We start from the raw sequence: 24,656 nt of genomic DNA, 5'->3' as shown, positions 1-24,656 counted from the left end.
AGTAAGGCGGTCCGGTCTCCGCACGTGGCCGTCTCCTGGGTAAACCCTGCTCCACCCCATGAGCTCCACCAACTACTGAGGAGCACAGGAGACAGGCGGGTGGGCAGAGGCGGGCACCAGCCCCTCGAAGGAGGCTCCCTCGCGGAGCACTTAGCAACGGGCCACCTGACAGCTATGATGTCATGGAACCCTCACACTCGCCCGACTCACGGTGAGGAAAGCGGAGGTGTGAAGGAGGCGAGGGTGCGCCACGCACACCTGGACAGCAGTGGCGGGGAATCTTCGCAGCGCCCAGGCCTCCTTCCCCGGCCACGGGCCCTCCTGCTCTGGGGAGCCGAGCCGTCTGGGCAGGACAAGTGTTTCACCTGCTCACCAGCGCCGGGCAGCCTGGAAGTCTGGGGAGGAAGAATGCCAGAATCCATGAGCAATGTCCACCATGGACGAGGGGGGCCGGGGAAGGGACGCGGCATTTGCCCAACTTGCTTCTGGAAGAGATTTTTAAGCCCTAATGGATTCAAGTCCTTCCCCTCACGTGTAGAATGTGGCCTTTTTGGCCTCAAGGGATTTCTAGGAGAGCTTAGTCTTTTTGTTCCAAGGTCTGGAACTGTCAGCTGCATGGGACCCACAGGCTGGCCCGGCACCCCCGCCCACTCCCAGGCCAGGGCCCAGCCTCCTGAGTGACTGAGGCAGGCGGAGGCCGCAGGCCACCTGCCTGACCCCGGGGGTTGCCCAGAAGCTGCTCTGTGTTTAGCACTACGTGTCTGGAAGACAGAGTCCAGAGCCGGGAAGGCAGCAGAAGGGGGCCTGAGCCTGGTCCCCATTTCAATGCAGGGCATGTGGGAGACCTGAGGAAGACTGCGCAAGTGCAGGGAAAGATGAAAACCGTGGACGCCAAAGTGACTTTTAGGCACAGCCACGCCGATCTCAGCAAGGTCTCGGTGTTGCCCTTCTTCATCCTGATCCCAACCCTCCTGTGCCCTCAAAGGCAGCGCTTCAAGCTGTGAGTACACTCCACAGTGGGGCATTAAAAAAAGAAGAAAAGTCAATTCAGTGGGATGTGGCCAGAATTTTAAAAAGGGACATCGAATCAGAAAATATCCGAGCTCACCACAGGTGGTGAGGCTAAGTGTTGTCTGGTGAAACTTTATGGGCGCTCAGCTGTAATGGAAGAGGTATGTTGGCCAAAAATATCTGAGAGCCGCCATTTTTTTAAGGAGTCCGTTTCTAGAATGGGACATCTCATGTAGGGCCCTGTGACAATTTCGGTACAGTTTAAATGAGCAGTTCCATAAAGAAACGAGGCACATGCTGAAATTTATTTTGAAAGGGAAGGCCCCTTTTATTGAATTTGTATATTTTACTCTCTCGCTTTCAGTAATCCTAATAAAAAAACCTTTTATTTCTGCTTACTTAAAAAAAACCCCAAATCAAACAAACAAAGGAAACTATTAAAATACCACTTCTGTGATGGGAAAGGAGGCAACAGGATTCAACAGAAGCGAAGGAACTACACCTGGAGCGAAGAAAGAAACTGAGGAGGCAACGCCCCTGGGGGCCGCCCTGCGGTGGAGGGCGCCTCCGGAAGAGGGTCTCCAGCGCAGACGGCCCGGGCGCGGGCAGCAGGCCTCTCACCCTCCGGAGAAGGAGCGGACAGAAGCCCGGCACTCACACAGACACCAATCCCGTATTCTAAAAGCACACGCGCATCCTGCTGTCGCCCTCTCGGGGTCCTGAGGGCGGGGCGCTCACAGGACGTAGACGTTCTTCACCAGGTGCTCCTTGTCGTCCCCGGAGCTCCACACGGAGCGGAGGGTGCGCTCCTGGCTCCTCCCTGCCACCCTGATCAGGCAGACCACCGAGGCTCCCAGCAGGAGGATCAGGACCATCAGGAAGAGCCCTGCCAGCACCACTGCGGAGGAGAGAGGCTCAGAACCTGCGGACTGGGAGGGAGGGCCGCCCGGGGCACACCAAGGACACGTGGGCTCAGGGGGGTGTCCCCCCAACCTGGGTGGGTCTGGACACCTGACACCATGCCCCAGGGAAGTCACCAAGGAGAGTCCCTGCAGCCCTGAGCAGCAGGTTCCTGAAAAAGAAGGCGCCATGGCACGTGCACAACAAGCGCAGTGACTATCTGGGCTCCTTCTCAAAGGAAAGGTCCCACTGCAACTCTGCATTCCCTGCCCCAGCTCCTGCGTGTGCCCCACCCTCGGGAGCCACAGAGAAGGACATAGCCCCACAGGTGGCTGGGGAGGCGAGGGTGTACCCGGAGCAGTGCCCAGGTAATATAACAGGGGGGCGTTAACTGCAGTCCCACAGGTCGGTTAAGACGCTTTTTTCTAGGTGGGGCTCCTAAGGAACGTGGCCTCCTGTGGCCGCCACCCAGCTCCCTTCCCGGCTTGGCTGCAGAATCAGACAGGGCCGATTCCCTCCCCACCCCCAACCCTGCAGACCGGGCCTGCTCCTGCCCAGGCCTGGCCAACAGGTTCCAGCTTCGCTCCTCTGACACAGAGCAGGCACGCAGACCAGCTCTGCGTTCCTTAACAAGGCAGCAGGCGGAAAGAGGCCCAACCAGCACGGCAGGTCCTTTGTGCAAACACTGCCCTCAGTGACTCAGGCTCAGAACCAGAAACAAAGGGGAGAGCAGGCCCCGCCTCCTTGTCAGACCAGACTGGTGGGGACAAGAGCACTGACCTGGCCACGCTCCGCTCACACATGGCAAGGGCTCTCCTTCCTGTCACCCGTGACCAACCCTGTACACCCCAGGGCAGCAGAGTTCCCTCCGAAGCTGGAGTCAGACTCGGGCCTGCCTGGGCCCAGCCCCCACTACTGCACTGTGCGGTGGGACAAACGGCCCCCACGTGTTCCGTTCTCGTGCAGAAACACGACTTTCTACCAGGGAGTTGTTTCTAGTGAAGGGTGAGGGATCCACAACAACATAGGCCTGCCAATACCGCTGAGCCCAGCCAAGGAGGCGGGGGGAGGGCAGAGGCCACCTACCTTTAGTGCTGTGGGGCAGAGCAGGGTACAGCTGCTTGCCTGGAAGAGAAGACAACCCTGAGAGGTCAGCTCACAGTCCTCCTGCCCTGGGAGCTGCCACCCGAGGATGCCCACAGCCCTGGGCCTTCGTGAGGGGCTCTTTCTGAGGGCTTTGAGGCCTTGCCACCCTGGGGGGGGGGGTCCTAAGACACATCTGCCAACACCGGGCCAAAGCCCAAGCGTGCCCCACTAGGAGTCAGAGCAGGCTGCAGTGCAAACGCTGGCATGTGGCAGGCCTCGGTTTTAGGGAGGGGTGGACAGGGGAAGGGCTGACCGCCCCCACCGCCGCTCGGACAGGAGGCTGGCCCACTCACGGAAACAGCGGTTCATGCACTCCTCCTTGGAGAGGTAGCTGTTCTTATTGCCCCGGCAGCCTCCGTAGACGAAGCTGTCACAGGCGTTCTTCTCGGCATTGAAGTACCAGCGCGGGAAGGACGCACGGCAAGGCCCCGTGACCGCCTTGGCAGTACAGTATTCTGGGAGCGAGAAGGCCCAAGGAGGACAGTCAGCAGGGCCCAGGGAAGGGAATGGAGCCGGAACACTCCTGAGCAGTCACGCGGAGGCCAGCCAACGAAGAAGCCCTCTCTGCTACAGAGACCCGTGCGTCACAGACGCAGCCGGGGGGCCCATCTGACGCCCACCTCCACGTTCCTAGGTACCTTCACCTTCACAGCCAGACTGGGTTGCTATGCTGATTCCTCTATGCCAGCCACTGTTCATGCGCACTAACTCGGTCTCTAAGATCTGTCCCAGGCCCCTTACTTTGTCCTCGGGGAATCTGGGGCAGAGCTGTGGTCACCTGCCACCACACCACCTCTCTAAAGCAGGGCTTCCCGGCATGCTGTGGCACATGCTGCTTCCTGCCGCCCTGGGGCATCCTCGGAGTTCTCCCACCCAGGAAAGGTCAGGACGCCCTTAGTGGAAATCATCAACTGTGTCTCAGTTCCCAACTAAGAAAGAAAACACGCTTTGCCCATATATAAATATTTTTTAAATGTTATACCTTCGTAGTCGAAAATATCACTGAAGGGGTCATCAGAATCCTGCCTTCTGGGAACTAAAACACAAACATCCGTGTCAGGAAGGCTGGGATGGACACAGGACATGAGGCCTGGCTGGGGCTGAGTGTGAAGGGGACCACTGAGGGAGCGTGGACACTGTGGCACCTGCAAGGGAGGGAGTGGAGCCCACCTCCATGGGCAGCTTCGCTCTGTCACCTCCCAGCCCAAATGGGCTCTACAGCACACGCAGAGCGGATGCTGGATGGGGAGGCCCACCTGCCGCCACCACTGGGGTTACTATGGAAACGGATTCCAGCCACAATTCCTGGGGTGATGGGGAAGACAGTCCTGTTTACTCTGACACAGTGAGAAATTTTTTCCCAAAACAGGTGGAAACCAGAGTTATCATGCCAGTGCCCCAGGGGTCGGGATGACCTGGGAGAGGACAGCTCAGGAATAAACAGTGAACCCAGGCAAAGCAATGGCCAGGACAGTCACAGGACTCCCGGCCTAGCATAACCGGAAAGTCACTCTAGCCTAACTCTCGGCACTCTGCGAGTCAGCCAACCACTGAACTAACAAATGCTCTCTCTCATGTGAGCACCAACGTCGGGGCCAGAGGACCAGAGCCAAGACTGCAGCCAGCGCGTGTCCACTGGCCAAGTGGGGGGCCGTCCTCAAATGGGGCGGCAGGGGGGATCCCTCCCTCCAGGGCAGATCTCATCCAGCTGAGCCCACTGCCTACTTCAGGAAAGGTGGGCTGGACTGGCTAGTGTGTCTGGACCACTCACCCCAGGCTCCCAGTGCAGAGTCCTTAAGCATAAAGGAGGCATGGGGCAGCTGCTGTCAGCACTACAAAGCAAGCTAACAGAAAGCTCGAGATCAGGGACTGAAGCGGGAATGGAGGTGGGGGCGGCAGAGGACAGAGGGCTCAGCACAGGGAGGGAAGTGGCAAGGACACCTGAGAGCACAGGAGACAGAACAGGCAGGGAGGGGCGGGGCGGGGCTGTGAAGACAGCACAGCAGACAAGGGGCAGCCCAGAGGAGGAGGAGAGGAGCAGAGGCCTGAGCCACAAGTGGCAGTGACCACCATAACCTCCTGTCCCCAGCTGAGGCCAGCCAGGAAGCCCTGCAGAGTCCCCCGGCCCTGTGTCGCCGGACAAGGTGAGCTCCCAGCGTAAAGAGGCAGAGCCCGTGTGCCAATCCCGGGCATAGCGAAGCAGGAGGTGGGAGCCCCTGTACAATCCCAGATTACAAAGGTCCTCTCCCAGCTACCCACTCGGACGGCCCTCAGTCCATCTGGGGCTTAAGAACCTACCACTTGGGACAGAGGACTCCACTCTAGTCCCGCTGGCAGCCGAGTCATCAGTGGTGTTCTCTACAAGAGGACACACAAACAACGCCGTGAGGAAGGGCACCTGCGAGACTGCCGGGGACAACACAAGCTTTGGGCCTGTGCAGTCAGGGGCCTTCGCCTCTCCCAGTGACTCCGATTTCTGCTTTATGTGGGCCCTTCGATGCGCATGTGGGACCACAAGCCTACCGGAGCTGGGAAATAAGGAACCAAGATTGCCCTTGGGGGTTAAACTTTAAGATCAACTCGCTGTGAATCAGAGCAAAGACGTGTGAAGTGACTTTAAAAAGACAGAATGGGTTCCATGGCCAAATAACCTGTTTAACTGCATTAACCGACTGGATGAGTTAAAAAGCTAAGGGGGTGCACAGTGGTGTGAATGCACCTGATGCCACTAAACTGCACCATTTTTTCTTTTGCTGAGGAAGATTGGCCCTGAGCTAACATCTGTTGCCAATCTTCCTCTCTCTTTTTTTTTCTCCCCAAAGCCCCAGTAAATAGTTGTGTATTCTAGTTGTAGGTCCTTCTAGTTTTGCTGTGTGGGACACCACCTCAGCATGGCTTGATGAGCAGTGCTAGGTCCACGCCCAGGATCCAAACTGGCGAACCCTGAGCCGCCAAAGCAGAGTGTGCGTACTTGACCACTCAGCCACAGGTACCTTTAAAAATGGTTAAAATGGTAAACTTTGTTATGTATATTCTCTCTCTCCCTGTCTCCCTCTCTCTCACACACACACCCACACACACACAGCCTTAAGGCATGGGGTGGAGAGGCCGGCCAGTTAAGGAAGAACAAGAACAAAGGGAGCGTTGGCAGGGTCCAGGGAGGGAACCCGCCTGGCTGCCTGCCTCCCTGCCAGTCTCAGCAGCCCCTGTGGAGGGCGCGGGCTGGCCTGACCTGAGGCCACTGCCCAGCCACATCCCAAAGCAGCTCCCTGCCTGCCTCCTCCTCAGAAAGCATCGCAGGAGTCTGGCCGAGAGGCTTGCCTACGTGGCCCGAGGATGCAGCATCGGGGCCCAAGCGTCTGATCCCCGGGGCGGATCTGGCTCTCATTATAAATTCATAAACTGGCACTCTTATCATTTGGCTTCCCACAGAGCTGGCCTGCCTGGGAGAGAATATGCCGGCAAGACCCCGGTGACTAGCTGCTCTGGCAGTGCCAGATCTCCTCACAGACTCCGGCGAGGGCGCCTCGAGAGAGACATAGTGGAGCCAGACTCGCGTTCCAACAAATGGGTCTCTGAGCCCTTAACAGCACAGCCAGACGCTGGACCACCTCTAGGGAGACAGCGGTCTGCCTTCTCCCAGCAAAACCATCACCCACGGCCCCTTGTAGCGACACCCTGTCTTAATGCACACTGTCCGCTGCTTGTGTTCTTACAACTTCGACTTTCTTCCTGAGAAAATAAGGAGTAACAGGACGACCAGGTACATTTGCTACAGGCAACTCTTGATTGGGAAAGGACAGAAAATGCAAAAAAATTTCTCCTTACTTCCTCCCCCGACACTGGATCATAGCTGTCAATGGAAAAGCATAATAAATGGTATTTTCCTTAGTTGCCACCTGGTAAGGTTGTCAGTTGTCCCCCCAAAGGTGCAGGACTCGCCTGTATGATCCAAACACTTGTTGAGCGCCCCTGGGCACCGGCCACACTAAGACCCACAGAACGTTCCTCGAGGTGCTCACACTGTTGGGCTTGTGTGCTCGGGCCGTATGTTTTCAACCTCACATCGCAGCCAAAGCCACTGTTGTTTCCCCCTCTTTACAGGCCACTTTAATAAGCCTATCTGATTTCTGACTGCTGAGATCACAGCCGGTGAGTGAGGAGATGTGAAAACCCAACACGGGCACGGGGCTGTCTCCAGGCCGGGGCTCACAGGCTGGCGGTGCGCAGCGAGCACTGGGGCACCAGTACCTCCCGACACAGCACCACAATCCAGAGTCCTAACGCAGATGCCACGCTGGCAAGGAAGGCTGCAACGAGCCACACGACAATGTTAGGGAGATCGCCAGTAAAAATCTTTAACAGACGGTCTGGCTGGCCAAATCCCTGGGTCTCTGAACACTCGGGAGGGAGAGATCAGGCCCCAGAGGGTCCAAGTCTCAGTGCCACCAGACCTCAAGAAGTCGTCCCAGCTCAGTTCAGAGCCAGTGCATGCTGCTGTGAGCCTTCAGGTTTTTGTTTAGATGGTGAGGCTCTCGGTCAACATCCGCTTGATCCCACAGAAGCCCTTGCAGGCGAGGGCTGGGAGGACGGATCCCAGGAAGTATGTGCTAGTTTCACTTGACTCATAACTTGGCTGGGTGAGCTCTTCAAGCCATTTGTCCTGGAGGTAAAAATAACCCGAATGCCTAGGGAGCAAAGGGGGGCAGCCTGTCCGCGTGGACCTGGAGGGCTCTGCTCCAGAAGGGGAAGGCCACTTCCTCCTATGCCGGGTCTGCTGTGGGACACGCACTCAGAAGCAGGAGAAAGGAAGTCGGAGAGAAGGGCCCCCGTCTGCGGCCTACTCGCCCCTTTCTAGGAAGACGAGGGAGGGTAACACTGTGAAACCACCGTGGGCGACCTGCACGTGTGCCTGTTTCTTCTGCTTTTTAAAACATCCCCCAGGTTCAGCCATGAAGAACGAGGGAAGAGCAAAAAGGCATTCACATCCCAGTCAACACACTGTCTCGAAATAAAATTCCCCCCAGCACCGTCTCACCCGTGACGCCGGCACACTTCTCCAGACATTCCTCCTTGGTCAGGTAATTATTCTTATTCCCGTTGCAGCCTCCATACACAAACTGCTGGCAGGATCTGTCAGTGACATTGTACCACCACCTAGGGAAGGCGGCCCGGCATCTTCCCACAGCCTTCAAAACGTGGCAAAACTCTAAAACACAAAGCAGAGACCAGTCAGTCTGGCAGCGCAATCCCGGCAACGAGGGACACGCGTGGACAGGTAAGGGAAGGCCGGGCGTTCAGAGCCCCAAAGCCTGAGGTTCCAGCACAGCCCTCCTGTGGGCTGCTCTGCAGTGTCCCCATCAGGCCCACTGAGTGACTCCTTCCTTGTATAGGGGGGAAACACGTCATCTAACACCACTGATGCCAACCCACCCGACTGAACTGTGTTCCAGCTGCATGCTGATCTTGTCCGGCCCCCATTATCAAAGATCCACACATCCAGTATAGAAAGTAAGACCTTCAAAGCCAAAAACGCAGACTTCAGTCAGGGTCTTTCTGGCTGTGCACCCCGTCAGCCCGGGCCAAGGGGAGCGTAGCTGGAAAGGCCAGAGCTGGTGGCGTGTGGCAGGAGCAGTGCTTCGACTGGAGCTCTCGGCACCCCTCGCCAGGACCCTCCTTCACCCCCCGTCCACCCTCTGCTGGGGCAGGCCACTTTCCACTCACTGAGCACAGGAGCCGCAGAGAGAAGCTCCCTAAGCCTGGTCCCCCTCTGCCCGGCGCCGTAGCGGCTCCCACCTGAGCACACCGAGACCGGCCTGGACTTCCAGGAGCCCTAAAATCTGGCCCCACTCCAGAACACGGGGCGCAAAGCAACGGGATAAAATTCTAGCCAGATACGTCTGCCTGCAAAAGGCCTAGAAATCTGCGCGCTTTCTAAAAAAGGGAGCAAGAAGCCAGCGCTGGAAGACTCACCCGCACTAAGCGAGACTCCCCGGGAGGACAGAAGGACTGACAGCAGCTCAACGAGGGCGTAACCAGGCCACACGCCTCGACGTCTGCCCTGTACCACCCCAGCGCCCCTCCTGGCCCTCAGCACGAGTCCACATCTCCTGACACCCAGCCATCACCCACCTCTGCCCTCTGGCATCAGGGCATCCAGCCTGCGTGGGCCCAGCACAGGGGGCTCCACGCACACCTCAAATAAAAGCACCCCAGGGCCCTACACTTGGTCACACGCTGCCATTTACTGCTCTCTAGTTGTTTTCACATCTGTCAGGTTGACTTCACCAACCAGGGGATGACTTGTGAAAGCACAGGGGTCAAGATTTGTGCTTCTCTAGGGTCTCCCAAAATACGTCACAGGGATGGGCATGAAACCAAACGCTTCACAAAACATCAATCTCTGGACAAAAAAGATCGGTACTGTGCGAAACAAACACACGCACCCCAGGGAACTTCCGCACAGCAATAAATACAAGTGACCAGTACAGCAGAAAAAGCGTATTCTAAATCAGAAATTCTCTGTTAATTTGAGAGCAACCGTCGATTAAACCGCCAGTTACAAAGCACCTTATCTGGACACCTCATATGAATGGAATCATACAGTATGTCCAGAAAAGGCAAGTCGACAGAGACAGGAAGTAGATCAGGGGTTGCCGGGAGCTGGGCGCGGGGTGGGGTGCAACTGAAAATGGGCACAAGGATCTTTTGGACATGATGGAAATGTTCTAAAATTGGATTGTGGGGATGGTTGTACAACTCTGTAAATGTACCAAAAATCACTGGACTGCATGCTTAAAACAAGTGATTTTATGGTATATAAATGATTCTTTTCAATAAAACAGTTAAAAAATAACCGGGGCATCCTTTGTCCCTAACACATCAACCAGAACCAGCTGGGTGTGCACCTGGAGCAGGGACTTTGGACGATGTGCCAAAGGTCAAAAATGTCCACAGTCGGGGCCAGCCTGGTGGCACAGCAGTTAAGTTCGCACATTCTGTTTCAGCGGCCCAGGGTTTGCCAGTTCGGATCCCGGGTGCGGACATGGCACCATTTGGCACGCCATGCTGTGGTAGGCGTCCCACGTATAAAGTAGAGGAAGATGGGCATGGATGTTAGCTCAGGGCCAGTCTTCCTCAAAAAAAAAAAAAAAAAATTCCACAGTCAACACCTCGAGGGGGGCACTCACACTCTAAGTGGGTGAACTGGATCTCAGTTAAAACAAAAACCTGAGAGAGGACCCAGCGAAGGTCACGGCAGCCAGGCAGGAAGGACTAAACACCACGGCAGAGAATTCGACAGGGTGACCTAGTATAAAGGGTGGGAATTCGGGGGCTTTTCATGAGCAAGGGTGCCAGACACACACTCTGTAGCAGGTGTGGAAGCTGAGGGTGTGTTTATCCAGGGATGGAAGGCAGTGCCTTGGGGAAGTCAGTGCTGCCGGGGATCTGGCCCTCATCTCTGCAGGCTGGGACCCGCACTCCAGGTGCCCTCACACCGACGAGACACAGGCCTGCTGATCCTCACTAATGAGGCGCACAAGGGGACACTAAGAAAGTACCTGTCAAGCAGGCTGGATGTGTACAGTAACCAGCACAGCACTTCAGAGAGCAAGCTCAAGTGTAGCAGGTCGTGTGGAGTCAGACAAGGGACGTCTACTGCAGGATTCCCAGGGACGTCCCCTCCGGGGGGACCTTGCAGGCAGACCAGAGGCACACAGCAGACAAGTGGGGACAGCTCACCAGTCAGTAGAGCGCGGCCCAGGTCTGCCTCCGGGACGCTCCCTTTCCTGACAGGAACGTCCTTCCGGTGGATGTGCTAGTCCCTTCATTACTAATCTGTTCTCTCAGCCAGATGCTCACATCTGCTCTCAATTGTCACAACTGATTTCACAGTGGAAGCTTGAGAAAGCAGCCTCATTTCCAGCTTCCTTGGGGGGGGGGGGAGCGGGGAACAACTTTACTTTTGTCCCAGGGGAATTTAGAAATGTTTCTTTATTAAGAGAAAACTTGGACAAAAACCACAGTATGTCTGGAAAGACAGAATGTTGACAATTGGTGAAGCTGAGTGATGGTTCATAAAACTGTTTTCATGACTTTGTGTCCATTTGAAAATTCCTATAATAAAAAGAGAAAAAAAGGCAACTTCCTTTTCCCTCAAATTTGATTAGAGTAAAATGCAGACAGCCCTCAGTCACAGAGTAACCGGCCGAAGCTAGGTTCAACAAAGCGAAGTCTAAGCACCCCTCACAGCGCCAAGGTCCTTCATAAACGCGGAAGCCCGGCGACTGGAGGGGTCTCATTCTGTCACGTGTCACATGCGTTTACTAACTCAATTGCCTTTAAGCCTCAATGATACAAAGTTTTACTCTCTGGACGGGAGAGACACGAACTCATGGAAAAGAATCTTGCGTCTGTCTGCTTGTCATTTCAAAGGCACAGTGTTCCCTCAGGGAATCCGGGCCACAGGCTCTTCACCTCTGCCTCAAACAGCAGCAGGCCATTTCCTTTCCTTGTTTTCCAAAAAGCTTGTACAGAAAGACAGACAGAAATAGAAATACTTCAGCATGTACAGGGGCTTCCATGACTTACCATCTTCCTTAAAAAAATCTAAAAAACACTTAAAGTACTATACTTTGGTAGATCCAGATTACAGTCAAATGAACCCAAATGCAGCGCACTATTCATGCATTATTCATTCCTCAACTGACTCCCCATTTACGGCCTGCCCCAGGCATTACGGCAGGCACATTCTGGGCCCTGTGCCTAATGTCCCAATAAAACTGTGAACCATGGAGAACACGGCCCACCCGCACATGCCCGAGGACCCTGAGCCTGGGGCTGGGAAGCTGACCAAGAGAAGAGCTGGGATCTGCGCTCACACAGGCCTCAGCAGAGAGCACTAATGTAACGACCCCTCAGCCCGGGTCCGACACAAAGAGAAAGTCGCTGTAGTAACAGGCAGTGGGAAAAACAAGAAACTCAAGTTGCCTAAAAGCCAAAACATTCCTGAGGGCCTCTATCGGCAAGGCCAGGCCGCTGTTTTCAGTCACACTCAACTGACAGGGTCACAAACAGCCCATACCAAGACAGGGTCACGGACAGCCCATACCAAAGGAACCAGTCAAGGCTGGGGAGAATGTGGTTGGACACATCTTCAAGAAATTACTCCTTAATGAACAATTCTATTATTATTAAGAGATGATGAAATGACATTAGTCTTATAACAGTGCTGGGAAACAATCCTGAAAAACACGTCTCAAGTCCTATTTGTGTGCTCATAAACGCTAGTGCAAAATTAAATACTATTCTATATGTTTTCAAAGCGCAGAGTAAGAAAAACAGGGAAAAGCTGAAAGGAACCAAATTTGGATACACTCACTTCAGAATATGCCAAAATGGCATTTCCGCCTTGTAGAAACAGTAATGCTCCTTTGGAAAAGCACCCACAAACGGTTAAAATCCCACACTCTCTGAAATATCAGCCTAATTACAAACCCCGGCAGGCATTTTGAATATCAGCTATTACAAAATTGCCAAACAGACTGGTCTTTGTCATGGAAAACAGGTTTCTCTGGTCTTGAAGTCACCAGAGCTTCGACCAAGACAAGCAGCAATGGCTCAGACAACTTCACTGGACTCATCTGCTGTCACCTTCTAACAAGGACGTCAGGGGAACTTCAGGCCCCCAGGCACTATAATTTAACTTAACTTCACAGGCTGAAGAAGATGGTGTGTAATCATTCTTCACAAAGGCACAGTGGCCCCCGCAGCCTGGTGGTTAAGTTCAGCACGCTCCACTTTGGCGGCCAGGTTTGGTTTGCCGGTGCAGACCTACACCGCTCTGTTAGCGGCCATGCTGTGCTGGTGGCCCGCACACTAAAAAATAGAGAAAGACTGGCATGGATGTCAGTTTGGGGCAAATCTTCCTCAGCAAAAACAAAACAAAATAAAAAAATGTGCAACTGCCATCGGTGCCTACACTGAGAAAGAAGTTTACTTTAATAAAAGATTTCAAATATCCTGAAAAGAACAGAAAATACCATAACACTGGTGTATCCACTTCTCAGCTTTATCAAATTCTAACGTTTTGAAGGACTAAACATTACCGATAGAACTGAAACCCTTTGTACATCCCTCACTTCAAGCCCACCTTCTCTCCCCCCCGAATTAACCACCACCATGAACTTGGTGTTTGCTTTTCTTCATGTTTTATACCCATTCAGAGTAGGTTACTTTTAAAACAAGCAAAAGTAACTCTCCTAGGGTTCTACTCCTTGGCACACACGTCACCCCACGGTGCTACGAACTGACGAACGCTGACTTCATGCCCACCGCATGCACAGTAAGAAAGCCCCAGATGGCCCCACCAGCCTGGAGCCTCCTGTGAACTGCTCCTCCTCCTCCCACCATCGTTTTCTCTAGAGCGAACGTCAGGAAACGTTTTTTATGATGGGCCAAATGGTAAACATGAGGAGAACTGACTTGCTTTGCACGTGAGTGTAGAATCATGCAAAACAACAGGAAAAATTACCACTGGTCTATGACCTCTAAAATTTTTTGTCAAAACATTAAAAACTGTGGGTTGTAAATGTATAGAATAATGAAAAAAACAGTGAAACAAATATTTGTGTAGTACACTCTAAGTTAAAACATTAGAAACTTGAGAATTAAAGTGTTTAAATTTCTTCGTAAAATAAATCGCCAAGAGCCGTTTGGACAGTGCTGTGGCCTTCGGTCACACCCCTACCCACGGAGCCGGCCCCCGTCAGCTCCCCCGGGGGACCGTGCTCCCTCTCTGCAGGGCTGCAGCCGCTTCCGACATTTATCCTTTGCCCTCTCCACGTCGTCAAACTGCTCTGGGAGCTGCTTTACCTCGCGCAGAGGTGTCTGCCAGTGATGCTTCCTCCGGGACATCATCCTTTTTGTCACAACCACTGTCCTCATTCCTGTGGGTAAGGGCGCCCTCACTGAGCTCCCCGGCTGCACGTCCAGGCTCTCAGACAGAAGTGTGTCACTGTCCCCGCGGGCAGCTGCTGCTTCTATCACTCCACTTAGGCGCGAATGGAGCCTGACCTTCAGCGTTACCACTGTTCCTCTTGTTACTTCTACCGATTAACGAGTTTTGTACACTGTCGCCCATGTTTATCACTGGGAAAGGAGAGGCTTTGCTGTGTATGAACTGAACCACAGGCGTGCAGGGAGCCATCAGCCCGCGTAGTTGACACGGGGACCTGTGACTGGAGCACCAGGAGCTGAAACCTGTCCTCCCGCGTACTCAGTTAATATACTGTGGTAATCGAAATTTGAGCCCTGCAGTTGGGCCACTGAAATTACTTAATGAAACTGTGGTAACTGAAACTCGTGCATATCAAAAGCCACACAAGCTAGGACTGCCTTTATTTCAAGCTTCGTGGGTCACACAGTTCATCTGTCATTGCAGCATGACAGCAGCCTTAGACAATATGTAAGTGAATGACCACGGCTGTCATTCCAATAAACTGTATTTATAAACACTAAAATTTTACTTCACATAATTTTTACATGTCTTGAAATATTCTCTTGATTTTTTTCAACCATTAAAAAATGCAGACAGCTGCCCTGGTGGCCTAATGGTTAAGTTCGGCATGCTGGGCTTTGGCGGGTTCGGTTCCTGAGTGTAGACTGGTGGCCATGCTGTGGTGGAGACCCACATATAAAATAGAGGAGGACTGGCACAGATGTTAGCTCAGGGCCAATCCTCCTCAGCAAAAAAAATAAATAATGTAGAAACCATACTTAGCTCTCAGGCCATAAGCAGCAGTGCCCCGAGCTGCAGTTTGCCAGAAGCTTCTTCAGTGTTTATAAAAACACCCTGCTCAGATTTTCCACCCTCTTGTCAGGACTTGGCGAGTCTGATAAGCGTGGTCAGAAGCTATCATATACACTCTGAGAGTTCACATTTCTTACAACAACACTGATCATGCATTCCTCAGGTCTATCCTTTGCCAAAAACGCTGTGGCACATCCTTCCATCACTAAAAACAGCTCTATGCTTTTCATTATAGCCACTTGGAATTCTAAGGATAATGCCTAAAAAGGGAAATTATTTACTATAATAACCCTCACATTTGAAAACCATATTTTACACAAAAAAATAGATATAGTTCATCCCTCAGTATCCGAAAGCAAAGAAAGTAATGAAGAGTCATTTACTTCAAGAGTTTCAAAGAACAGGGGCAACTATCAGTCCATCCACAACGGGCCTGGTGCCCAGCCCTACAGGAGCTGGCCGTCTAGCACCAGGCAGCTCGTTTGTGCTGGGTCAGTAACCCGTGAGACGGCCACACAGCGGAACACTCAGAGCTGGTAAACACAGGCAAGCGCGTGCTGGTCCAGAAAAACGTCTAAGACTAAGAGGGGAAAAAAGCTAAAGAATGGCTTCTACGATTGCTTTTTTAAACTTTTAATTTAGACGCATGTATGAATCTACCTTCAGGGAAAGGGACTAAAGGAGGGAGAGGCTTTTCCACAGGTTTTCTTTTCCATCCGCATCTTTTAGTTCAGTTGGAGTATTCTAGTCTTGTGAATGTGTTGCTTTGTTTTTTTTTAAGGCTCAGGAGTGGTTTTATCTGGATAATGGATTATGATCCCTTTTTTGGCTTAAATTTTACACTTAAAAATTTAAAACTACATGGTAAATAAAACTGAATGTACTAAATTCCCTAGCATCTTGGGCAGCACTAAGCAACCAGGGGTTGGTGAATAGCTATTATATGTAAACAGGGTGGCTATATAATTTATCCTCCGGATCACGACACTTTTCAGAATGAAGGGAGGTGTTCTTAATAGTTACCCTGGAACATACAGGGGTGTAAACTGGAACCCTCCAAGGTAAACTGGCTGAGTAGCCATCCTACAGAGAAGACAGTGACTGGGGATGTGGTCCTGCCCCACGGGTTCACAATTAAGTCAGAGCCGCAAGTCTTGCTTAGATAGAAGAACACAAAGTAAAATATTACAATCACACCCTAAACTCAAAGGGTTTGTAAGCCTCACAACGTACAAAGGGAACGACCAAAGGCTCTGGTATAGGGAGGGGAGTGACACCATAAGGAAGTCGTTCGGCAAAAGTGTGTAGGACAGACTGGAGAAGAGGCTGTAGGAAGCCGTCTGGTAAAGCACCCACGCGCAGGAATCCCAGACTGCCCGGTTCCCTGACCTCCCTGAGCTACTTCCTCATTCGTAACACAGGAACCACAATACATGTAACAAACATGTACGACACTCTCAATAAAGCTGGAAAATGTATAAACCCCCAAATTTTTTAATTCAGCAAGCCCCATATTCACGGATTTAGGCCTGGTTAATTTTAAAAAATGCAGATTTTAGAGTCTTAGAGTATCTAAATCAAAGACTCCTCGGAGACTTAGGAAGACAAGGCAAAGCTCTGATTATGGACCCACCATATCTGTGACACAGTCAGAAATAGATATCTCGTCTTGGCCGCCCCCGCTCACTGCTGTTCCTACCCTAACACAGAGCTCCTAAAACCCTTGTGATTTCCTGAGTGCTAGGAGCATCTTTTGTTCTATTTCGTCTTTGACCCAGGTTCCTGACACAAGTTTCTAAGACCCTAGGAATCCCTGGAGTGATAAGATTGTCTTTTGTGTGCGAATGAGATGACTGGTGGCTGGGGGGCCCCTAGACAGCTTCAGGATGGGGGCTGGTTGTCAGAAAGACCAAGGCAAGTTTAGAGAACTGAAACTTCCAGCCCCACCCCAACCCCCAGGGAGGGGTGAAGGGTGGAGGGTGAGTTAATAATCAATCATGCCTCTATAAAAATCCCTAACTAAGGGCTTAGGAGAGCTTCTAGGTTGGTGAACACATCCATATGCCAGAAGGGTGGCTCACCCCAAACTCCACGAAGACAGAAGCTCCTGTGCTGGGGGACCCTTCCAGACCTCGCCCTAAATCTTTACCTGGCTGTTCACCTGTATTCTTTATAATAAAGCAGTAAACATGTTTTCCCTGAGTTTTGCAAGTCACTCTAGCAAATTACTGAACCCCAGGAGGAGGTCATGGGAACCCTCAATTGATGGTAGGTTGGTAAGAACAGGTGACAACCTGGGATGTTCAACTGGCACCTGAAGGGCGAGGGGCAGTCTTGCGGGCCTGGGCCGTTAACCTGTGGGGCCTGCGCTCACTTCCGCAGTTCGTGTCAGAACTGAGTTACACTGGAGGACACCCAGTTCATATCACTGAGGAGGGATGCAGGAAAACCCACCCCCGTGGGGTCCGAAGTACTCTGGAGTAACGAGAGCCTCCCCTCTCAAATCCCTTTAGGTCAGGGGAGGTGCAAGGCCAAGATCGTTGGCGAGAGGTATCCTGAGGCCACTCTAAGTCTCACTGAGTCCAAGCTGACCCAAAGGCCCATCTTTGTGCAGAGGCGGGTCCTAACGTCGGCTCCGAGAGAAGGGTTTCTTGGACACAGAAGAGTGTTGTGAAGATTAAAGGAGTTTTTAATTCAACTACGAGCACTTCAAATGTTTGGCACAAAGCTTTGAAGAAATAGTAGACATTACATTTTACGAAGACCAGACAAACACAGAGAGAATGGGAATGAAGAGAAAGAGATGGATGACACATTTCAGCAGAAAGTCCAACTGAAAGTGGTGACTGACAGGATACAGGGATACGGACAACCGGAAGTACAACCTCTGAGTCAGAGCCGATCAAACCAACTCAACCTCTGTCTGTCTGCTGTGCCCCCACTTGCCATGCCCTGAGTGACAGGATTCCTTTAATCTTCACCCAGCATGGGACAATAGATCAAAGTCCGGCAACGCTGCACCATCACGAGCCTGAGCTCAGACACAGAGCCCGAGGGCGGGGCTGGAGAGAGGGAGAAGAGCCAGGCCTTGGTCACCCACTTGCACTTCTGGACCTTTAAGTGCCTTTTCCCCAAGGAATCAGAGGATCTTCAAAATTCTGTGTGAGTGAAGAGGTACGAAGACCAGGAGGTACTCAAGGCTGTTTTAACTCTATCGCACCAAATTCCAAAGGAGACGTTTATTTTATAATCAGCCTTATTTCACGGTGATGGAAAAATCTACCTACTTCGGCTCGCTGGCTCGGTTCTACATACCTGAGCGCTTCTGTTTCCAGCACAGACAGCTACCAGCTACCCATCTCCTCTAGGTTCAGCTGCCTGGAAGTTGTCATTATTAGGACAAGCAATTCAGAAAATTTAAAATCACCCCGAGGTATTTATGGGAAAAGAACATTTACAATGACAAATCCAACTTAAATTATAAAGCTCATAAAATCTTGGTGTTTTAGATGTAAAATCTTGGCATTTTAGATATAAAATATTTAGAAATAAAAGTTTACATTTCATAAACGACCAGCACAAGGCAAACCAGCGCTCCTACACACTGTCACTTCATATTCCTCACTCCAGCAGGATTGTAAATTCCACCCTCACCTCAACCATAGCTGGAATTACAGCGGCCCATCCGAGTAACGTGGAAGGAGCAAGCCGTTGCGGAGCCTCTCCCCACGCTGCTGCCAGTGCGCACTCCCGGGCTAACCTTTCCTGAAGCAAGGACTGTTCTCAGAGATTCTTCTGAGGAAAGCCAAGGGTCCTCTCCCTAGAGCCCATCTCTTAACGTTTGTTTCATTATCACTGCCCTAAGGAGCCTTTTTAGACATGTTTTTCCTAGTCACCCATCACATTTCAATACCACAGACATACTGAATATCTATCTAGGTAGAGTAGCACTTTGAAAGGTCACTAACTATTGTAATATCTAATATTTTGTCACCCCCCCCCCCAAACATGCCCTAGACTCTACATGACAGACCCTGGGACACACACGGACACAACAGCACATATAAACTCAGGGACTTCCAGTTAAGGGCCTTCTGAAGCCGTGGACCCAGGACCCCTCAGTGAGATCCACCTCAGATGCTTGTGTATAAAACAGTGAAACTCTCACCCTCACTTCCAGAACCCTCTCCAATAGTGAAAGTGATGGGAGATACACCTCAAAGTCACTCAAGTCCGAAGCTCTGGGCCTCAGCATCCATGCTCCCGCATTCCTTCACAGGGAGCTTCCAAAAAGGTCTTGTCACAAACAACAGGCGCAGAGGCCTCTGTGGCCAGGCCCGTACAAAGGCATCCACAACCCCTACTCCAATGCCTCCAGGCACCGGTGAGCGATGCATTAGTCATGTGACCAGCGGGCCCCCAAGGCCTCCTGGGGTTAGTGACGTCACAGGCTACCTCACCCTTAGCTGGTCTCCCCTGTTGGCCGCAGGCCATGCACACACAGGCTTGGCTGCCTGGCCAACCACCTGCAGACAAGCCCACGTGCAGATGACTGCGATGGGGAACCTGCGAGCCTGGTGGGACTCGTGAAAGAGGAGAGCCTGCCCTCTCTACCACACGAGGAGCTCTCGAGTGCTGGCCAGGGCAAAGGCAGTTTCCAGAGGAAAGCGGCCACTCTCTCAGTGCACCTAAAAAAGCGCCCCCCGTTCTTTAGGGGCTGTCACCACTGGAGCCTCAAAAGGCCCCACTGTCAGTACACCACACCTTACCTTACTTTTTAGCGCACCCACCACCAGACAGACTCACTGTTCATTTATGTGCCGTTCCATCCTCCTCCCAGTGCAATGCAACAGCACGGAGTGGGGCTCTCCGGTTCTGTTCAGTGCCCTATTTCCAGGGCCTCACACTGTGCCTGGCACTTGGCAGGTGCTCAGTAAACACGCACTGAGTCAATGAGCAGCCGTTTCAGACTGTCCTGGGACCCATGGCCTTGCTGCAAGCACAACAAGCGCCTCCTCTAGGGGGACAGGACTCCTGCAGCCGCTCCTCTGGAGCAGCCCCGCTGACCACCAACACCAGTGCACTTGGGTGCTTATCTATCAGGGACCTCTGACCACCCACGATCCAGGGAGTGAGGAGAAGACAAGGGAACGTGACTAAAAACATGCTTACTGGAGACTGGCTGGAAAGTTCAGCCTTCTGGTCAAAGCTCTGGGGAAACTGTAACTAACCCGAGAGGTCAATGGAAACTGAAGGTCACTTGAAAGTGCGGTGGAGACTCTCAAATGAACGCTGCCACACTCGTCTCCAGTGGAAATTCCCAAGAACAATCCACAAAGGACTGTGAGCCAAGTAACCATTAACACAAGCTCTGCTGCCCGCGGCGGCAGAAAGGCAGCAGGAACTACACTTAACCGACCACTGCCCAAAGGCACTTTCGAGGCTCTGTTCTGTGGAGGCATACATTATCTGCCCTTGTATTGATCAAAACTCTGGATTTGAGGGCCCTCCAAATACCAGGACTTATCACCTGGGGAAGAGAGACAATCATGCCCATCTGTGGCCACCTGATAAGGGGTTTTCCCTCCCTAACAGCAGCGCCACACAAACACACCCTCTCTGCCCTGGACTACGGACACAGCACTGCTGTGTGTGATGCACCTCCTTCTCCTAAGTGGAGCAGATTCTTAAGGTGGGGGGTCACAACCCAAACGCTTACAGATACAGTGGGCAGGCCCAGTGAAGAAACACAGACTGAGGGACAGAAGTCTATGTCCTGTTCCCAAGGAGCACTCAGCACCAGCTTAGGGCCGCTGGGTGGGAACACTGGCCTGGTGCCACCAGATCTTCAGTTTTCAGATGAAGCCAAAAGCTAGATTTTTCCATAAAAAATTCCCAGTTCTGGCAACTGCACAAGTCACTTAAAGCCTGTTTGAAGCCTCCTGGGAATGGCCGGTTTATAATCGGCGTGCCTTCCATCGAAGACTGGAACTCTCCCTGAACGCCAGACACACGCGGAGCAAAACCAGTGGTCCCGCTCCCCAAAGGAGCTGGATCAGGACACTCTTCGCCGAGTTTCCAGGTGTCCACTGTGTCCCATGCCGCCCCCCCACCCCCACCTGCCCTCTCCCAGCCAGCGCCTCACCAACACCATCAGTCCTGAGACCACCTGATGCTCCTATCACCACAAGAAGCCCCAGAGTCCTGAGTTACCCCTCATCCCCGTACATCCTGCTTCGTCACCAGCTCCCGTCCCCCAACTCCTGGGGCTTCTCGTCCTGATGACCCATCTTAAGTGGAATCTCATTTCCTCAATCTCTTCTCTGAACATTCCTGTCACTTTCTTACTCTAATGGAACCCGCTCTCCCCCGAGATATGCCTTCTTTTGTGCCCTTCCAAGAGGGAAGGTCTCCTTGCTCCTCAGCGGTGCTTCCAGACCATCCTCCCTCCACCCCCTCAAAAGCCCCCAGCTCCAAATCTCTCCATCAGAGTGGATCCAAGCCCTGGTGCATCCCCTGCTGACTCAGATGCCTATTCCTCACTTCTCCACGACTGTAGCTCCTGGCTCATGAGCACTGCCGCTGCTCCTACCATCAACCTTTCCATATCCTCGGACCATCCTGGCCTCTTGGTTCCTAGACCTTCTCTCCTCCAGTGATCCTGTCCTCCCCCAGGTCCTCCCTCCCATGGTCATGCCTAGACTTCGTCTCAAGAACTGCAGCCTCTTCAGGACCTCAGTTTCATGCACATCACTCACGGCCCATCATATCCTTTCCTTCTAGATCATTCCTCCAAAATCCAACAATCCGTTAGCCCTACCACCTTTCCACGACCCCTCAGCCCCCTCATGTCTTCACACAGATTAAATTCCTTGCTCAGCCATTATAACCACCCTCTTACACACATTCACTACACACTCCCCCCTGCCCCGACTCCTCTGGCAGGACCTGTGCAACTGCAAGTGGCGAGAGAAACATCTCACTCTTTGCAGATGACCTTCCTTCCTGAGAAGGCTAGGCATCAAAGTGACCAGAAGAGAGAAGGGGAAAAAATCAAAACTACCTCCTGCCTCCAATTGAGCTGTGGAAAGCTTTTGAACAAACAACTTCAGATAAGTGAGGGCATTAGTTCACCCAGCCAGGCAGGAGTACTTCTGAAAGGTCAGCAGGTCGAGCTGGCTGCAGCAGCTGGGGAGGCCACTGGGAAGGGAGAGGGCTCTGCGGCCAACCTGGCTTCGTCACAACTATTGTGTGACCTTAGGCCAGATCTGTGACTTCACTACCACCCCTGGTTGTCTCAAGGATTAAATAACACATCCGAGCTCAGAGTAAGCAACAGATGTTAGCCCCAAAGTCAGTTCTGATGAAGACCCAGGCTAGGTACCTGGAAGGTACATCCTAACATAATTACTTCATCTAACAGAGTCCAGAAGGGCTGACAAATTCCAGTTCCGACTGCAAGGATGACCAACAGCTGCAAGCCTAATTCCTGGTCCTCTAGAGCTGGGCCTCTGCCCACTGGCCCTCGACATCCCCATTAACTCATTTTTCCCTCTCTGCCTTGGGCATAGGCAAATGAAGTTTTCAAAAGTCACCACAGACAATGACTTGGTGCATACACATCCTGCTTTCTTTCCACCCAAAATGCTGGCCTATAAAACGACCTGGCATCCAACTCACGCCCTCCTCCAACCCCCACCCCCACCCCTGCTCCAGCCATGCCAGCTCTCCGTCTTTTCCTTGGAATATCACCACGCTTGTTCCAGCCTCAAGGCCTTTGTACTCCATTACCTCTAACTGGACACTCGTCCCCGAGGTCTGTGCGTGGCTGCCACCTCCTCATTCTCCAGGTTAGAGCTCCGAGGTCACCCTCCTCAGAGAGAAGTCCCCTGACCACCTGAGCTGAAGCACCCCCCCTCGCCTTACATCCGTCTACCTGTTGTGTACTTCGCCCTGTCCTTTTCCTTCTGAGTAATTTAATACTGCGGTGAGCGCTCCTGATGTAAACGTTTACTCATGTCTGTCTCTCCCACTAGAACATAAGCTCTCTAAGTGCAGGGACCCGGCCTGTCTGAGTCACAGCTGTTATCACCGGGGCCAGCACCGTCCCTGACACAGAGCAGGGCCTCAATCGCTTCTGCTGAATCAATAAATTCTTCTTTCAAGAGACTTCTTTCCCAAGCCCGCTTGTGCTTGTCTGAAGCCCTTAAGGTTGTACCACTCGTTCAAGAAGACTTTGCAGGCCAAACCTCCCTGGAATGTAGAGGTTTAAACCCGGCTTATGCCCCACCAACCTCTGGGGACCAGTTCACGCAACCCCAGCGCAGCCCCCCCAGTGCCAACGCTCTCCTTACACAAGGCGCCACACCCCTGCAGCGGGGCAGTTTCTCCCCTGCAGCACCTGCTTTCCTTCTCCTTCCTTTGGTCTGAGAAACGCCTTCCTTCTTGGAGGCCCTCTACTGCAACTGACCCAAAAGGTTTCTCGGGGAGCTCTGGTCCCGTACCCAAAGAGGGGGCGGTGGGGGCTGTTTCTCCGCGGCTAAAACTGCCACCAGGTCACCTGATCCCCAATCCAACTCCCACCCCCTCGGGCCTGGCCTCCCTGGGCTTTCCCGGACCCTGGAACGTTCAGCTGCCAGGAAGAGGATGGTCTGCCGCCTCTCACCCCTTCCTGCCACAGGAAGGGCCACTGTCGTTCCGCCTCGGTCACCAGCCCTAGTCCCCGCCCTCACCCACAGGAAACTTTCCCAGCCCGGGCTCCTCCGCCCGTTCTCACTCCCAAGGGCTCCCAAACCTCGTCTCAAGGCTCAGGCACCCCCGCCGACCCTCCCCGCTCGGCCCCTGCCCCTAACGCCCCGCCTCCGGGCCCCCGGCCCCACACCCTCCCGGGAGACCCGCCCGGGCCACACAGCTGGCGTCCCTCACCGTGGACGCCCTGTTCTCCGTCGGCCGCGTCAGCCCCGAGGACTAGCAGCGAGGCCAGCAGCGCGAGCAGCGCCCGGCACCACCCGGGTCCGCACAGCGGCGCCATGACCGGCTCCACCCGCCGCCCAGGCAGGCGAGGCCTCGAGCCGCGGGCCGTTGGGGTCTCGCGAGCAGGTGCGGGAAGACCCCTGCCGCGCACGCGCACTGGAGCGCCTCGTGCTCCCGTGCGGGTGCTCCTGTGCGGGCGCTCCCGGAGGGTCTGCGAGGTGCCGCGCAGGCGCTCAGGTCGAAGTCGCCGGGAAGACCCTGTCGCGGACCGGCGGGGTGCGGACACGCGGCCTCTCCGCCCGCGATGCGTCAGTCCGCCCCTCGCTTGCCCCCTGCGACACTCGGCGACTGTCCCACCGTGCAGGCCCCGCCACACCTCCACACGCGCGGTGGGTGCTGGCGCCAATGGCGGCCGCCTCGAAGCAGCTCCCTCAGGTGGCAGCCGCGGAGGGGCGGGACGCACCTGGCGGGGCGGGGCGGCAGGGCGCATGCGCAGAGAGCAGGCACCTGGGCGGCCGCGCCCCTCCCTCGGCGCACCTGGGCCCGCCCCCGGCGCGGGGAGGGACGGGGCCTGCAGTGGCCCCGCCCCTGTGGGAACCTTGCCCTGGGAGGCGCGCGCCCCATGCGCGTGGGGCTCCTGCAGCCCTCGCCCCTGTGGTCGGCGTCCGGGTCCCTGCGCTCTGGGCTGGGCCTCGGGCTGGGAGGATAGGGCGCAGACACGCTCTCCCTGGAAACCTGTGGGGTGTTGCCCACCGCTTCAGCCTTCCTTTGGGGGAGGGTGTTGGTTCCTTCCTAAATGCAGCGTTTGCTGAGC

At 53.6% G+C, this 24,656-nt stretch overlaps 1 protein-coding gene and 1 long non-coding RNA gene across 4 annotated transcripts; one reads left to right on the top strand and one right to left on the bottom strand.

Moving 5' to 3' along the window:
* Nucleotides 1–1,314: 1,314 nt before the first annotated feature.
* Nucleotides 1,315–24,490, bottom strand: SPINT2 (serine peptidase inhibitor, Kunitz type 2). Of its 3 annotated transcripts, XM_008508274.2 has the most exons (7): nucleotides 23,795–24,490; nucleotides 8,096–8,266; nucleotides 5,356–5,415; nucleotides 4,040–4,093; nucleotides 3,351–3,512; nucleotides 2,998–3,036; nucleotides 1,315–1,909 (listed from the first exon to the last, which is right to left on the bottom strand). In XM_008508274.2, the coding sequence occupies exons 1-7, from the start codon at nucleotides 24,330–24,332 to the stop codon at nucleotides 1,746–1,748; spliced, it is 1,188 nt and encodes a 395-aa protein (XP_008506496.2). In that variant the 5' UTR covers nucleotides 24,333–24,490; the 3' UTR covers nucleotides 1,315–1,745. The 3 variants fall into 3 exon arrangements, with proteins under 3 accessions (XP_008506496.2, XP_070413809.1, XP_070413810.1); XM_070557708.1 differs by lacking the exon at nucleotides 5,356–5,415 and having other exon boundaries at nucleotides 23,795–24,347; XM_070557709.1 differs by lacking the exons at nucleotides 4,040–4,093; nucleotides 5,356–5,415 and having other exon boundaries at nucleotides 23,795–24,415.
* Nucleotides 8,164–9,913, top strand: LOC139073490 (uncharacterized). The gene is made up of 2 exons (XR_011522285.1): nucleotides 8,164–8,335; nucleotides 8,451–9,913. It is a non-coding gene; the product is annotated as an uncharacterized lncRNA (long non-coding RNA).
* Nucleotides 24,491–24,656: the final 166 nt, after the last annotated feature.

This window comes from Equus przewalskii, chromosome 9 (genome assembly GCF_037783145.1).
Source record: "Equus przewalskii isolate Varuska chromosome 9, EquPr2, whole genome shotgun sequence".
NCBI lineage: Eukaryota > Metazoa > Chordata > Mammalia > Perissodactyla > Equidae > Equus > Equus przewalskii.
The sequence above is the reverse complement of the archived record's forward strand: the minus strand, read 5'-3'. Positions and strand labels throughout refer to the sequence as shown.